Raw genomic sequence first — 15,432 nt, 5'->3', positions numbered from 1 at the left:
TTTATCTCAGTTTTTGTAATTTTCTTTTACTTTACATTTTGTTTTACTATGAAAAAAAACCTATTAGATTTAAAAACAATATATAAAATTAAAATTACAATTATTATGTATTTTGTTAGCAAAGTCATCAATTATTTTTGTTTCCGCAAAAAATATGGACTTAATAAAAAATCGTTAATCGCAATTCATTTATCGCTCATTTTATTTATTATTAATACATTAGCATAATGTTTTATATAAAATTACAATTATTATATATTTTGTTAACAAAATTATCAATTATCTTTGTTTTTGCGGAAAATATGGACTTAATAAAGAAAAAAAATCATGACGAATTCGAAACAATTACGTGAGTGGTGAGCAAAGATGAGATTTCCATATTTATTTATTTTTAAAAATTTTCAAAAATGGTAGGCTTGAGAAACTGTTTTGCATAAATTGTTTTGCGTAAATTGTTTGATAATTTGTGTCTGAAGCAGATAACGAAAACCACTACAGTGAAAATTTAATACAGGTATTAATGTTTTACAGGTTTTCCTGAGTTAATGACGGCTCCTGTTCCTGGAGGAAATACAACGTCCGCCGTATCAGCGTCCGTAGCAGCAGCGGCAGCGGCCGCTGCTGCTGCCGCTGGTGTCTGTGTGGGGCTTGTCCCGACAGCTGGGGGCGCGGCAACCGCCGTCTCTTGGTCGTCGTGTGGGGCTACCGATGTGAGGCTCGAATCTGGATGTCCAAAAGACGGAACTAAAGGGGGTCATCCACCCAGGAAAGTGAGGAGAAATCGAACTGTGTTTACAGAGCTGCAACTGATGGGGTTAGAGCGGCGATTTGATTGTCAGAAGTATTTGTCCACACCTGATAGGGCTGAATTGGCCAGGGCGTTAGGGCTGACGCAGTTACAAGTGAAGACGTGGTATCAGAACAGAAGAATGAAGTGGAAAAAACAAGTGAGTAAATTAATTTTTCGGTTTGTTTGAAAAGTAAAGATTATAAATTCTAGGCTTAGATGCAAAAATTTTTTAATTGAAAAAAACATTTTTTTTCAAGGAATATTTTTTCAATTTCTAGAGGAAGAACAATTATCATACGTGAATTTCACTATAATTTTCGCATGTTTGAACTGCTCGTTCATTTAAAGAATTTATATATAAAAAAAATATTTAAAATTTAACGTCACTCTGGTGGTACAGTAATGAACAAATAACGACAGCTCTAAATGCTACATTAAGACCCTAATTAAATAGCGACCTTATTTTCCTTAAATTAACCCATAAATGCTAACCCGGAAGTCCTACCACCACATAATACATCAAGAGGTAACGATTTAACAATTAAAGATTATGTTAATTTGACCCATTTCTGCCTAGCGTCCTTTAACGCAGAATTTTTATTAAATATATTTTTCATACTTTTCCAATATTTTGTACTAATTTAGGTCAAAATAAGAGAAAAATATTGTATTAAACATTTTAATAATTTTTGGTTATGAAATGCAGCACCAAAAATCGGCGTCTTTTTTGGCGTTAAAGGTGACATAATTTTCAAAAAAAAATTTTTTCAAATTTGCACTAATTTGTAGTAATTTTGATCTAAGAGAAACGTGATCAACAACGAAATAATTTAAATTTACAAAATAAATTTTTGAATATGAATGAAAACAAACAATTCAAATTTCGTATTTTGGGTTTTATAATTTAGTAGAAGTGTCATGATAAAAAAAACAATTAATCCAAAAATAAATTTTTTTAGTCAATTCCTACTTAGATCAACAGAGAAACATTTTATTTTAGTTACTTTTTATTAAATAATTACAATTTTTCTCCCATATGAAGTTAAAATTAATTAATTAAATTTAATTAATGAATTAATATTTGAAAAAAACTGTATTAACCACTGCAAGTTTAAAAAAATGTATTTGAACTTAAATGGATGAATAAAAATTTTTTTTATTAACGATTGAAATATGGAACAAGATATATAAATATAGCAAGAGTGTAAATTAAGAATAGGAATCGGAAGAGAAAAAAAAGGCGCGTGGTAATAAATAACTACAAAAGTATAAATTTGGTGACTTGAACCACACTCGCCACCACGTAATGTTCCTTATTGAATATATCTGGCACAGAGAATATAAAATAATTAAATATCTAAATGTGCGCAATAAACTATTTTTTGTACCAATAGAGCTATAAGTTAGAAATTATCACTAATGTTATTTTTAAAATATGTGAAAAACTGAATCGCTTGCAGTAAAGTTTAAAACAATGACTAACGCTTAACCCATCAGAAAATTCCATTTCGTTTTTCGTTCACCCATATTCAATTAATGAATTAATATTTGAAAAAAACTGTATTACCCATCAAGAGTCATCTATATAAATAAAGCTAACTATATATACTAACTCTATATACTAACTCTATATAAATAAGCTAGCCACTATAAGCTTAAAAAAACGTATTAGAGTTTGAGTGGATGAATAAAATGTATTTTATTAACGATTGAAAATTTGAACAAGATATAGGGAGAGTGTGAACTAATAGTTGGCCAAAAATGTAATCGATTGCATCTTTTGATTACAGTAATCAATTACTTGTAATCATGATTACAATTTTCAAAAATTTTGATTACAGTTGTAATCGTGATTACAATATTAATAACAGTAATCAATTACTTGTAATCATGATTACAAAGTTTGATTACAACTGTAATCATGATTACATAGTCGATTACAGTAATCAATTACTTGTAATCATGATTACAAGTAATTGATTACTGTAATCAAAATTGTAATCATGATTGCAGCTGTAATCAAAATTTTTTGAAAGTTGTAATCCCGATTACAAGTAATTTATTACTGTAATCGACTATGTAATCATGATTACAAGTAATTGATTACTGTAATTGAAAAATGTAATCGATTACATTTTCGCTCTACTCTGATGTAATCAAAAATTTTGATTACTTGTAATCGTGATTACAAGTAATTAATTACATAGCTGTAGTTATCTGTAATCAATTACAGTTGTAATCGATTACTGTAATCGACGGCCAACTCTGGTGTGAACTAATACTAGGAAATGGAAAAAGGCCAATAGTTGCTTTTTTTTTGTATCTACGCATCTTTATCTAGAAAACAAAATATTTAATTGTCCTTTCACTCCAATTACCATAAAGTATAACCTTAAAGTTAAAACTTCAAGAAGGATGGGAAAAGGGTTGTAAGCGGCCTCAGAAACCAAGATATATTTTGGTACCGTGAAATATTTATAATGATAGTTATAGAAAAGTAAATGGCAGATAATAGGAAGAAGTGTACACTTTGTATAACGAAATATGAACCACCATTTTTTTCCCTCCATCCATAGAGTACTTATACTAGGTGGACAATAGATTAGATTTATTTTGATTAAGCTAAACGCTTTTCAGCGCATTGTATTCAGTCTGATTCAGGACTAATTCAACAAATGTTACAAACCACTAGAATTGCGTAACTGCAATTGGACCTCCATTTAACGAAGTAGCTAAATACCGATAAAAAGTTCGTTATATGGAATATTCGTTATCTAGAAATTCACCTTTTAAATTCTTGAACTCTAGACATAATTAAAATAGCAAATGATACACCTTTAACTTGTAAACTATATAATATTGAGGCCTCAATAATAACCTCAATACAAAAATATTTATACTCGAATTACATGCCTTGTCCTTTGAAATTAGGAATTAAAACCAAAAAAAAAAAACATCTGAACTCAATGCATTACATCATAGACTGAATAGTTTATCAACTTCTTCCTACCACTCCCCACGTAGCAGAGGAGTGCGGGCACTTAGTACTCACTCGAGTTAATTCTTAAAAAAAATCCTTGACATGAGTTGAGTTTTAAATTTCATGATTACTGTATCTTGTAGGGATAGACGGTTACAAATTAGAAATCAGTGACGCCAAGAAATATCACTGATCAGTTCAAATATAAATAGAAACAAACAGAAATTTTTTTTTCCTCTATGTAATTGATTAAAAGCTGAAATTTTCCTTAAAACATTATGTTGAATCTTTAACTTTTTAAGCTATCAACAGGCTCTTAAACAAAAATTTCGTAAATAGGCAATTAGAGATATTTTATTAGAGATAATTGAGAGATATTTTCTTTCGCCCTGTAAAAATGAGATAAAACTAATTGTAAGTATAATATCTGCTAAGAGAGAGTTTCCTCGCGAAAATAAGAAACCGAGAAAACTCGGTATAATCACAGAGAAGCTGTGAAGAGTAACCAACGAAAGAAATTTCGTCAAAGAAAATTTTCGTGACTCTGAGCCAGAATTTCGCACAAGTCTTGATGTATTTTGAATAGTGTAAGACAAAATTTGATATCGTACTAAAGTTAATTGAAGTTGTTAAAATAGAAGTTAGTTGTCAATGTTTCAAAATAAGTGATACAATACCAAATAAGATACATTAATGAAAGCTTTAATATTATCGATACCTTACAAATTGATACTTTATGGAAATTAGTTTAAATTTTAATATGTTCAACGTTTTAATATTATTGATACCTTTCAGAAGTAAGTTTAAATTTCGATATGTTTAATACTTCAATGTTATTGACACCTTACTGTTTGATACTTTTCGGAAGTTAGCTTAAATTTCAATATGTTCAATGTTTTAACATTATTGATACTTTTCAGAAGTTGGTTTAAATTTCGATATGTTCAATACTTCAATATTATTGATACCTTACTGTTTGATGCTTTTCGAAAGTTAGTTTCAATTTAAATAATGGTTCAATATTATATGCCTTACTGTTTGATTCTTTTTAGTAATTAGTTTAAATTTGATATGTTCAATACTTCAATATTATTGATACATTAAAGCTTTATACTTTTCGGAAGTTAGTTTAAATTTAAATATGTTCAATGCTTCAATATTATTTACCTTATTGTTTGATACTTTTTAGAAGTTAATTTGAATTTCGATATGTACAATACTTCAATTTTATTGATACCTTATACTGTTTGATACTTTTCGAAAGTTAGTTCCAATTTTAATATGTTCAATGTTTCAATATTATATACCTTACTGTTTGATACATTTCGAAAGTTAGTTCCAATTTTAATGTGTTCAATGCTTCAATATTATATACCTTACTGTTTGATACTTTTCAGAAGTTAGTTTAAATTTCTATATGTTCAATACTTCAATATTATTGATACCTTACTGTTTGATGCTTTTCGAAAGTTATTTTCAATTTTAATAATGTTTCAATATTATATGTCTTACTGTTTGATACTTTTCAGAAGTTAGTTTAAATTTGATATGTTCAATACTTCAATATTATTGATACATTAAAGCTTTATACTTTTCGGAAGTTAGTTTAAATTTAAATATGTTCAATGCTTCAATATTATTTACCTTACTGTTTGATACTTTTTTTGAAGTTAGTTTGAATTTCGATATGTTCAATACTTCAATAATATTGATAATTTACTGTGTGATACTTTTTGTAAGTTAGTTTCAATTTTAATATGTTCAATATATCAATATTGCAGAATATGAACAATTTTTCAACATTATAAAACACTTCAAAAATATGTTCAAAATTGGTTTGATGTTCATACTTTCATAATTTTTTGAACTTATTACAGGTAATGCAAGGGGGATGTACTGTTCCACCGACAAAACCAAAAGGCAGGCCAAAAAAGAACTCGATTCCCTCATTAAACGAAACTCGAACTGCAAATGAATTAGCCAATTTGAAAGAGACATTTTGAAGAGAACAATTTCTTTTAAAGGAAAGAAACAAAAGTTCCTATGGCTCTATGCTCAAGGTTCCTTACTTTTCCAGAATTCAAGATTCCTAAAAACTTTTAACTCATGATTTTACTTTATCATCTCTCAAAGAGCAAACGACATGAAAGAAATTTAAGAACAACGTCTTTTTTAACCTCTGTAGTTTCTGAATTCTCAGGACAATGCTGATTAATTATTTCGAAGCATGTGTAAAAGGACCCAATTTTAATTGAGAGGTACTTTAACTGTAAGCCATTGCCGTAAGTAGTACGACGTATTTTACGTAAAATTTTATTTTCATATTTAAACTGAAGGAATTTTTTTTTAATTTCATTTTAATTCTTAGATTTTCAAGTTGTTTTTTCCCTATCGTTTTGACCAACAATATACTACGTAAAAATAAATTAAACATATTTATAAATGTATGATATTTTTATGCGAAGTTTTGTTTAACACGTTCATGCCGGGAAAAGTGAAAATACTGGTACGGGAAAAGAGAAAGTACTAGTAGAATAACTATTCCAATATTAGATAATATTCGGGAGGAGTTAATCTATTCTCAACAATAACAATTCACTGTAAGGAAATTTATTGCTGCGAAAAAGCAATTCAATATAAAAATTGCATCCGTTAAAAACAGTTGGTAGTTATGGATTTTTACCATCTTATGGACCCGAAAAAATACTAAAAAATGAAATTTATTGTTACCAGTTTTAACTCCGGTGCGCTGCCAAAATGAGACAATCTAGCGTGACCCACCGATGGGTCAGCCCGGCGTGAACGTGTTACGCTCTGGCAAAATTGATAAAAAAAAACTTTTGATTACAATCGTCACTACCACTTTTTACTTTATCACTTCACTTCGGATAACAAAATCATGGCTCGAAAATAATAAAAATTGACAAGAATAAAATTATGTATTAAAAAGAGAAATATTTGTTTAAAATATAAGGATTTTTTTTACAATTTATCGGGGGGGGGGAAGCAAAATATTAATATTTCATTTTTTAGACGGTTGCTTACATTAAATCTAACGTCTTTGGATTAATTTTTAAAAAGAAGTTTATAAGTTTAATTATAGGGGGTGGATTATTGGGACAAACTTTAAGGGAGGGTAGGGAACTTCACAAGAATTCAGAGATGCATAACGACCCCCATGGTCGGAAATGTCATGGGGGGTACAAAAAACCAAGCGTCACAAGACTGAGATTGTCTGCAATATTTATTGATCACAGATATTACATATGCTGTGGCAGATATGTGAAAATGTCACAAACTATATTCAAAGTTTCCACCAATTTTAGTAGTGCATGCGTTACAACGTCGGACCATAGATTGGCAGACTTACTCAAATACATCTGGATTTTGATGGATATTCGCAGCAGCACAGATGATTCTTGCTACTAGATCCATTTCAAAATCCACGAGGGTTTCGCACACAACACTTTTCAGTGCACTCCAAAGAAAGAAATCCATGTGCTTAAATCAGGAGAGCGTGGTGGCCAGGGAATCGATGTACCACGCCCAAACCAACATTACTTAACGGCGGAAAAAGATGTTTTTGACCATGAATTGCTATACAAATTTGAATCATTGTGATGTCCCCTATCTCTCCTTAACCCTCTCGCGCCGACTGTCACAAATACGTGACACCATAAAACTGTATCAATCAGGGTAAAAAGATAATACTGGTAATCAAAGTATTTCTTTAGCAGTTTATTTGTGGGCGGAGTTATAATTGTTTGATTTATTTAATTCACCATTACTTTGTTCAAAATAAAACTATTTAGTTATACCTTGAATTAACATTGATTATATATATGATTAAACTAACAATAATTAAAATAAAAGCAAAGTAAGTCTGTCAAATTAGCAACGACTACATTTAAGTTACCGTTTTTTATTTAATTACAACTTGATTCTGATTTTGCACGAATGCTTTTCTGAATCACCCGTCCCCAAGGGGTTAAAGAGTGTTCTGGGACACCCTGTATTTTATGTCTTCAGTATAGCTACTAACTTTTCAAAGCAGTTTATTTTTATATCCTTTCTTCAGTATACATATACACATTTAACCCTTTCCACTCGAGAGGTGACTGTCAGTCACCACTGTCACCTTTAACCTTTTCGCGCCGACTGTCACAAATACGTGTCAGCATAAAACCGTATCAATCAGGGTAAAAAGATAAAACTGGTAATCAAAGTATTTCTTTAGCAGTTTATTTGTGGGCGGAGTTATAATTGTTTGATTTATTTAATTCACCATTACTTTGTTCAAAATAAAACTATTTAGTTATACTTTGAATTAACATTGATTATATATATGATTAAACAAACAATAATTAAAGTAAAAGCAAAGTAAATCTGTCAAATTAGCAACGACTACATTTAAGTTACCGTTTTTTATTTAATTACAACTTAATTCTGATTTTGTACGAATGCTTTTCTGAATCACCCGTCCCCATGGGATTAAATTACCCACTACTCTAATTGTGAATTTTTTTTCAATTGTGAAATTTTTTTCATCTTAATGTTCAGTTACCACTTCATTCAGTGAACCTCGGATTTTATAAGGTAACATTGCAAAAATTCTTTTAAAATGTTAGTGGTTGCGTCTATTTTTTTAACAGTTGAAAGGACTTCGAGTGCAAAGGGTTAATACAAAAGGGCATTACATACCTGCCAACTTTTAATCCTTTCCATTATCATTTTTCCCAGTGGTATTAAAATGGAATTAAAACTTCAATTTTTAGCAAACAATCACGCTGTATTTGAGAAACCTTAAGTTTACAACCATGAGAGTAACGCATATTAATATATGTGCTTAATTTTTGTAAGAATAGTGGTGATCAAAATCATTTAAAAATTAAGTTTATAAAAGAAAAAAATAGTATATATTTGCTACCACTTTAAATATAAAAATAAAATCTTCCGGAAAATCCGGAAGAGTTGGCAGGTATGGCATTATACAAAAGGCATCCTCTTTATAAAAATTTATTTTCTAGTGGTAATGAATTTATTTTCTAGTGGTAAAAATTTATTTTCCAATGGTAAAGTTAAGTAATTTTTAACTAAATAAATTATTTTCAGTTATTTTTTTCACCATTACGTATCAAAATTTCAAAGTCTGATATAGAATACAACTTTGTTTCAGTTATCTAGTGTGAAGACTTTTTAAAAGCTCGTGGAAGTAGCTTTTATTTTACAAGTTTAATTTTTTATTCGCTACCAGTTCTTAAAGTTAACATCCCTGTTAATAATTATAATAAAACATTATTATAACCATTAATGCGTAAGGAGAAAAAACTATATAACTAATATTTTGTAATATTTATTGTAAATGGTTCAAAGTTCCAAATTTGCCATTTGGCACTTCATCGAGCCATTTTTTTCCTGCAATTTTATGTTTAAATACTTTTTAGAATTGAGATTGATTTATTAAAAAAGAAAATTTAATTTATTACCTGAAATTATTTTGTTTTTTACGACGTATTTCGTTGTGATTACTGCAAAGAATTTACCATACACTTGAACTTCTGTGCTTTTAAATAACCGAATTTTTAAATTCTACGTTTCTAACTCTAAATTAATTCGATGAGAAATGATTAAATGAACGAATGCATAAAGAAAAAGGGAAAATAATTTCCTATGCATGTGTCTCTTCTTGACCCAACACTAGCCTTTACTGTTATCCATATATATATATATATATACAAAGTCCTTCATTAATATTTCTTTTGTAAGTTCTGAAGTAATCAACAGATATCTGTACAAATCAAAGGTCGAAAAAAGGCTTGCTGTCAACATTCAAAACTTAATAAAGTTGGTGGGAAATATAATTCCCATGGCCATGCAAAGGGTTAAAATTTTGGCGCAGATGGGACACTGGTGTCCCTTTTACATATTTTTTCTGGTCGCTCTAATTACAAACGAAAATATATTTTGATATTTTTAATTATAAAATACAGTCTAATAGTTACTAAAAAAATTTTTAGATTATCGGAATAATATATTTGTAGTAAAATATAAAATCCTAAAAAAGTAGTTTGTAAAAAAATTTTTTAATTAATAGTCAAAAATGAATCAATAACTCATGTTGGAAACTAAAGAAATTTCGATGATGAATGACTGTTTCTCTTAGATCAAATTACTGCAAATAAGTGCAAATTTGTACCACTGTATACGACCACTGTATACGGAAAAAAATAAGCTATAAAATTTATAATCAATGTGCATAGCTGCCAACTTGTACGGCCGTTGAAAAATAATTTTCATAGTGATCGCTTTGGCGTAATAAATCTTAAAGTTTAAAGTTTCAAAAAAAAATTTAAACTACCATGATGAATCAATAATTTTAAAAAACAGCATGTAAATGAGATCTATTCGTTGGCTAATTGTGCTTATAGATGTTGTTTTTAGAAAATTCTTCCAAACTTAATTGTTGTTTTACTACCACTTCGTAAAATCTTTTTTGACGACAGTACAAGTTGGCAGGTATGTATTTTATTTACTTTGTATTTTTTGAAATCCCCTCCAGTCCTTAAAAATGTTTTTTCAAGAAGGAATGTTATATATCTTAAAACTACAAAATTGAAATTAATTCGGAAAATACTTCTAAATTTAACTCAAATAATTGCAACAAAATACTCAGCATGCATTTTGTTACTATGACAAAATTTCTTTTCAATATTTTTTTAAAATATCATTTAACTTGTAAAAATTATAATCATGCCTTTCAAAGGCACTCTGTTCCTTTTAATGTTCCTATTTTCAATAATCCTATGTATGTATGGTGTTCTAAAATGCTTGTATAAAAATGTAGTAAATAAAAAGTTTTATTAGTCAAATTTTAGTGTTTTTTTTATTTATTTAACAATTAAGAAAGAACAGAAATTTTAAAAAAATCATAATTATTTAAATTAAAGTCAAAGATGAATTAAGTCATATGGCCAGGATAGCCTGGTTGGTAGGGCGGTGGGCCCATGTTCAAGTGGTCGTGAGTTCGATTCCCGCTGGCTAAAGGCTCCTCCTGTTACAAAATTATGACTGGTGCACGCTTGATCGGGGTCGCAAAGTCCGCCAAATTCGCACAACAAATCAATACCTCTGGGGGGTACTGGATCGGAGATTAATCGTGCTCTGGTTCAAGTCTAAATTATTTTCTGCGGATGGTTGCATGTTGTGTGAATAAGTCCTCCCTTTAAAGCGGTTGTTACACATATCTGTGGCGGAAGTCGAATTTTTCGCCATAGATGGCGCTACTTGAAAACAAGAAGCGACCCCTTCTGCCTTAATGGGCTTTTTAGTATTGACGAGTGACATACGACAACAGCATTGAAGTCATATTTATACATTTGAAGTCATATTTATTTATTTGAAGTCATATTTATATATTTGAAGTCATATTTATATATTTGAAGTCATATTTATATATTTGGAGTCATATTTAAACTGCCGTTTGTAGAAAATGCAACACCATGAAGGAATCATCAGAATCAAATGAAATTCGCAGCAAATGTCAATTATAGGATATTATGCAAATTAATAAAGTTTCAGAGCCATCGCGCGTGCGTGGCGCGCGCAGCGCCCTCTGAATTGATGCTGAAAGCGTATAAATAAAGTGCTGTAGCGGGACGTTGAAAATAGTCTATGATTATTTGTTAGTGGCAAACGTTTAGTGAGACCTGAGTATGCCTCCACGACGGAAGAATAAGAAATTCAAGCAACTTACGGAGTTTGAACGAGGTAGGATAATCGGCCTTCGAGAAGGAGGATTTTCCTATCGCGCAATAGCAGCTCGTATGCAGCGGAACAGTTCCACAGTGATGCGAGTTTGGAAGCAGTGGACCGACGAGCACCGAACAACTCGAAAAACAGGCACTGGACGACAGAAGGTGACGTCATAGCGCGATGATCGACACCTGCTCCGCATGGCGGTGAATGATCGCACAGCTTCCTCCAGGCAGCTGGCAGCACATTGGTCTACTGCTACAGGTGTACAATTGTCGGCTTCGTCAATTCGTCGTCGTCTGCTGCGCCGTGGATTGCGTGCAAGGGTGCCATTATACAGGATTCCCCTCACGGCGGATCATCGACGGCTGCGTCGGCAGTGGGCTCTTGAGCACAGAGACTGGCGAGCTGATTGGCACCAAGTTGTCTTTTCAGATGAATCACGCTTCAATTTGTGGACCCATGATGGCCGTGTTCGTGTTAGACGTTATGCCGGTCAACGCTGCCTTCCTGAGTGTATTATTGAACGACATAGTGGTCGAACACCCGGAGTTATGGTCTGGGGTGCGATTTCGTATCATGGACGATCCAATTTGATACGAATTGAGGGTAATCTCAATAGCAACAGATACGTCCGTGAAGTGCTACAGCCCGAAGTCGTTCCTTTCCTTCAAGGCATCCCTGGAGCTATCTTTCAGCAGGATAATGCACGCCCACATGTTGCGCGGACTGTTAGAGACTTCTGTTCAGCACAACGCATGCAACTTCTTCCTTGGCCTGCTTATTCGCCGGATATGTCGCCTATTGAGCACGTGTGGGATATGGTTGGTCGGCGTCTCACTCGTGATCCGCGTCCTGCAGTTTCCAAAGACGAACTTTGGTTGCGCATACAAGCGATATGGAATTCTCTTCCTCAAGCAGATATTCAACATCTGTTTGACTCCATGCCACGTCGTATAGCAGCACTTATTGCAGCGCGTGGTGGCTGCACCAAATACTGATTTCGGACGCTTAATTTGTTTCTTTTGTTTTGAAAATTTCATCATTTATTTGTATCAGTACAAGTCGTTTCTGCATTAAATTTCATTTGATTCTGATGATTCTTTCATGGTGTTGCATTTTCTACAAACAGCAGTTTATATATTTGAAGTCATATTTATATATTTGAAGTCATATTTATATATTTTTATATTTGAAGTCATATTTATATTTATTTTTTAGTTTATAAGAGCTTCAAGGCGCCATCCAGGGCTGAGAGCTTTTTCGTTTAAAATGTTGGCAGAAATGCTAAGCATTTTTAAAGCTGTAGCTACATTTTGTCCAACTTTTCCCCATTGTAAGATCATCATACTTTTATATTTTTGTTTAGTTTACTTAAATGCAGTGGTGGTTAAAATCCCTTTAAATTAAATTTCTATACACAAAAGATAAATGGAAAATATAAATACAAGAAACAAATGAAATAAAATAAAAATATGACCACCGAAGCCGACGTCTTCAGGGGGTACCGGCCCCGGTAGCCATTAAAAACAAAACCATTTCTATTTGAGGGAGAAGCAAAAGCTTAAAATATCTCCCTCAGTACCCCGATGGTTTTGTATAGAGGTCCAGGAAAAACAAGAAACATTCAAAAGAATAAACAAATTACGAAAAGAAAATCAATAAAAATCATCAGAAAATTAAAAACTCACAGTCACAGGTCAAGAATCAACTTCAAAAGCAAGTGGAGGAAAAGAAAACACTAAAAACTGAAAAACAACGCCCCCTATAATAATGCGCAGTAGAAGTTTAAAAATGAAATGAAAAAGGTCAGGAGAAGGAGATACGTAGATAAATTAATAGAATGCTTAACTGGGGCTGCTCAGTTAAGACTAGAATTGCGCCCTGTTAAAAGAAAAAATATATAAAAACTTAAAAACCATCAATCATTTTTTTAATTAAAAAATTAACATTACAAAAATTAAAAGGAAAATCATTTTTACTCAAATTATTTAAAAAATTATCCACAGCTTCCCGAAAACTTTCAACATTATTACAAATTTTCTTGATCCTAACTAATTGCGAAAAAACAAGATATTCAAAAATCTGAAATTTCTGCTGCTTCTTAGCGCGTTTTTTTCATAGAAGTTTTATCCTTTTGATCTTAATTATTTGTGTTTTCTTTCAGTATGGAAAATATAAACTTTTAGCGTCACTTTAAGTATACATATAAAATTTCGAATAACATGTGTAAAAGTTGGGTGCCTATATATAAAGACTTACATAATATTTTTCTAATTACTGAAATGAAAAACGAAATAAAAAAATATACCAAATAGAAAACTGCAGTAATATGAAAACTATTATTTCCAAGTGTGTAGGGTTCGTACGACCCTTAAAAAGATTTAAAAAGTGGCGTCAATGCATTATTAAGTAGTTTAAAAAAATTTATTAGCTTTCACGTTTAAATTAAAACTTAGAAACACACGGCTTCTTAATTTGTTACATTTGTTTAGAAACATTAAGTATTGTAGAAAATATTACTATTATTTTTTTTTTTTTTTTTTGAAAATCATTTCATTTTCTTAAATTTGCTACCACTGTTTAATTTTTTTAAGGACTGCACGCTTCTGGCATTAATATCATGGTAATGATTAATACATCAATTCTAACTTTAACAATCTAATACTTAAACATAACACTCCCGACTTTTAATTTACAATCTAGCTACCTTTAACAACTTGCTCTTTTTTCTTTTCTTTTTTTCAAGATTTTCTTTTAGACTGTCATTCGTCCCAAATTTTTCTTTTCTTTTTAAATTTGTTGCCTAAACTGAAGGAAGCAAAATCGAAAACAGAAAAAAAAAATAAGAGCTCAAAACCATCAAACTTCGCACCTGGCTCCGCCTACATCACGTGGTATCCGACGATACTATTTCGCTCTTTTGGGGAGAAGGATGTGAGCAATACTGTACAAGGTTGTTATTTGGAGATCGTATGACGAAAATATTTATTTCGCAATCTTTATATTTATTTTTTTTATAATAAATATTTCATAAATTTGATGATATTTATCTCTTTTGAGTAAATAGTTAGTCCTTTTTGCGACATTTTGCTGAGAAAATAGCAGTTTTTTATATTTAAAATATATTTAATTAGCTAGAGCTTGGCATACAAACTTAGTGGCACAGAACTTGGTGGCCAAGAGCTAGAGTAACGAATGGTATAATAGCAGATGGTAAGGCGAAGTAAGTGACTGAAAAAGAATTCACTGTTCGTGTTTGGCGCGCATTAATAGTTGTCTCATGTTCAAGCGCGGAGATGTTTCTCCGCTTTCTCTCGCGGTAAAATGAACTCTGCGGCCAAGGAGGTGGAGCCAAATGCCAACTCTTGGTGAACGAACTTATAGCATTAGTAAGCAGGAACGGAGAATTAAGCCTTATTAGATCAAATACTAATTTTTTATTTTGAGACTTAATATTCTCTTTGATTTTTCAGGTTAATAATCAAGAGCAATATGAAAAGTCAGAATATACAGATAATCCAAAAAAAGGTTGTTTCCCTTCAGTACAAAAAAAATTACAAATACAAAATTCAATGATTAATTAAACACCAAAATCTTCAGTTTCTGATTTTATACGCACTTCTATATATTATTTCATTATAAAATGATTAATTTTTACTTGCATCGTTTTATTTTATTTTATAACCGTCGTTAAACAGTAGACCCAGCTTTGGGGTTTACGACCACTAATGTGATGTTTTGTAAATATGTGATATGAATTTAACTCACTATTGTACTCAAATTATCTTCCTTGTCAATTTACCTCTTGACTAATCGGCAGAATGGTATTACATTTTTCATATACACAATGGTAATACATTTTAATGATAATACATTTTTCCAAAACTGTAATAGTAATTTAAAAGAT

At 31.0% G+C, this 15,432-nt stretch overlaps 1 protein-coding gene across 1 annotated transcript; it reads left to right on the top strand.

Annotated features, from left to right (window-relative positions):
- Nucleotides 1–534: 534 nt before the first annotated feature.
- LOC107444755 (homeobox protein BarH-like 1b) lies at nt 535–8,658 on the top strand. Its single transcript, XM_043055588.3, has 2 exons — nt 535–947; nt 5,648–8,658. Exons 1-2 carry the CDS (start codon nt 546–548, stop codon nt 5,771–5,773), a joined length of 528 nt encoding a protein of 175 aa, XP_042911522.3. The 5' UTR covers nt 535–545; the 3' UTR covers nt 5,774–8,658.
- Nucleotides 8,659–15,432: the final 6,774 nt, after the last annotated feature.

The sequence above is a fragment of the Parasteatoda tepidariorum genome, chromosome 5, assembly GCF_982258835.1.
Source record: "Parasteatoda tepidariorum strain Cologne lab strain chromosome 5, Ptep-v5.0, whole genome shotgun sequence".
NCBI lineage: Eukaryota > Metazoa > Arthropoda > Arachnida > Araneae > Theridiidae > Parasteatoda > Parasteatoda tepidariorum.
Note: the sequence above shows the minus strand (reverse complement) of the source record. Positions and strands in the feature narration are given on the sequence as shown.

Coding starts and splice junctions, on each gene's coding strand:
- LOC107444755 (XM_043055588.3), top strand. CDS start 546: ATGACGGCTCCTGTTCCTGGAGGAAATACAACGTCCGCCGTATCAGCG. Junction 948..5,647: donor GAATGAAGTGGAAAAAACAA/GTGAGTAAATTA, acceptor AACTTATTACAG/GTAATGCAAGGGGGATGTAC.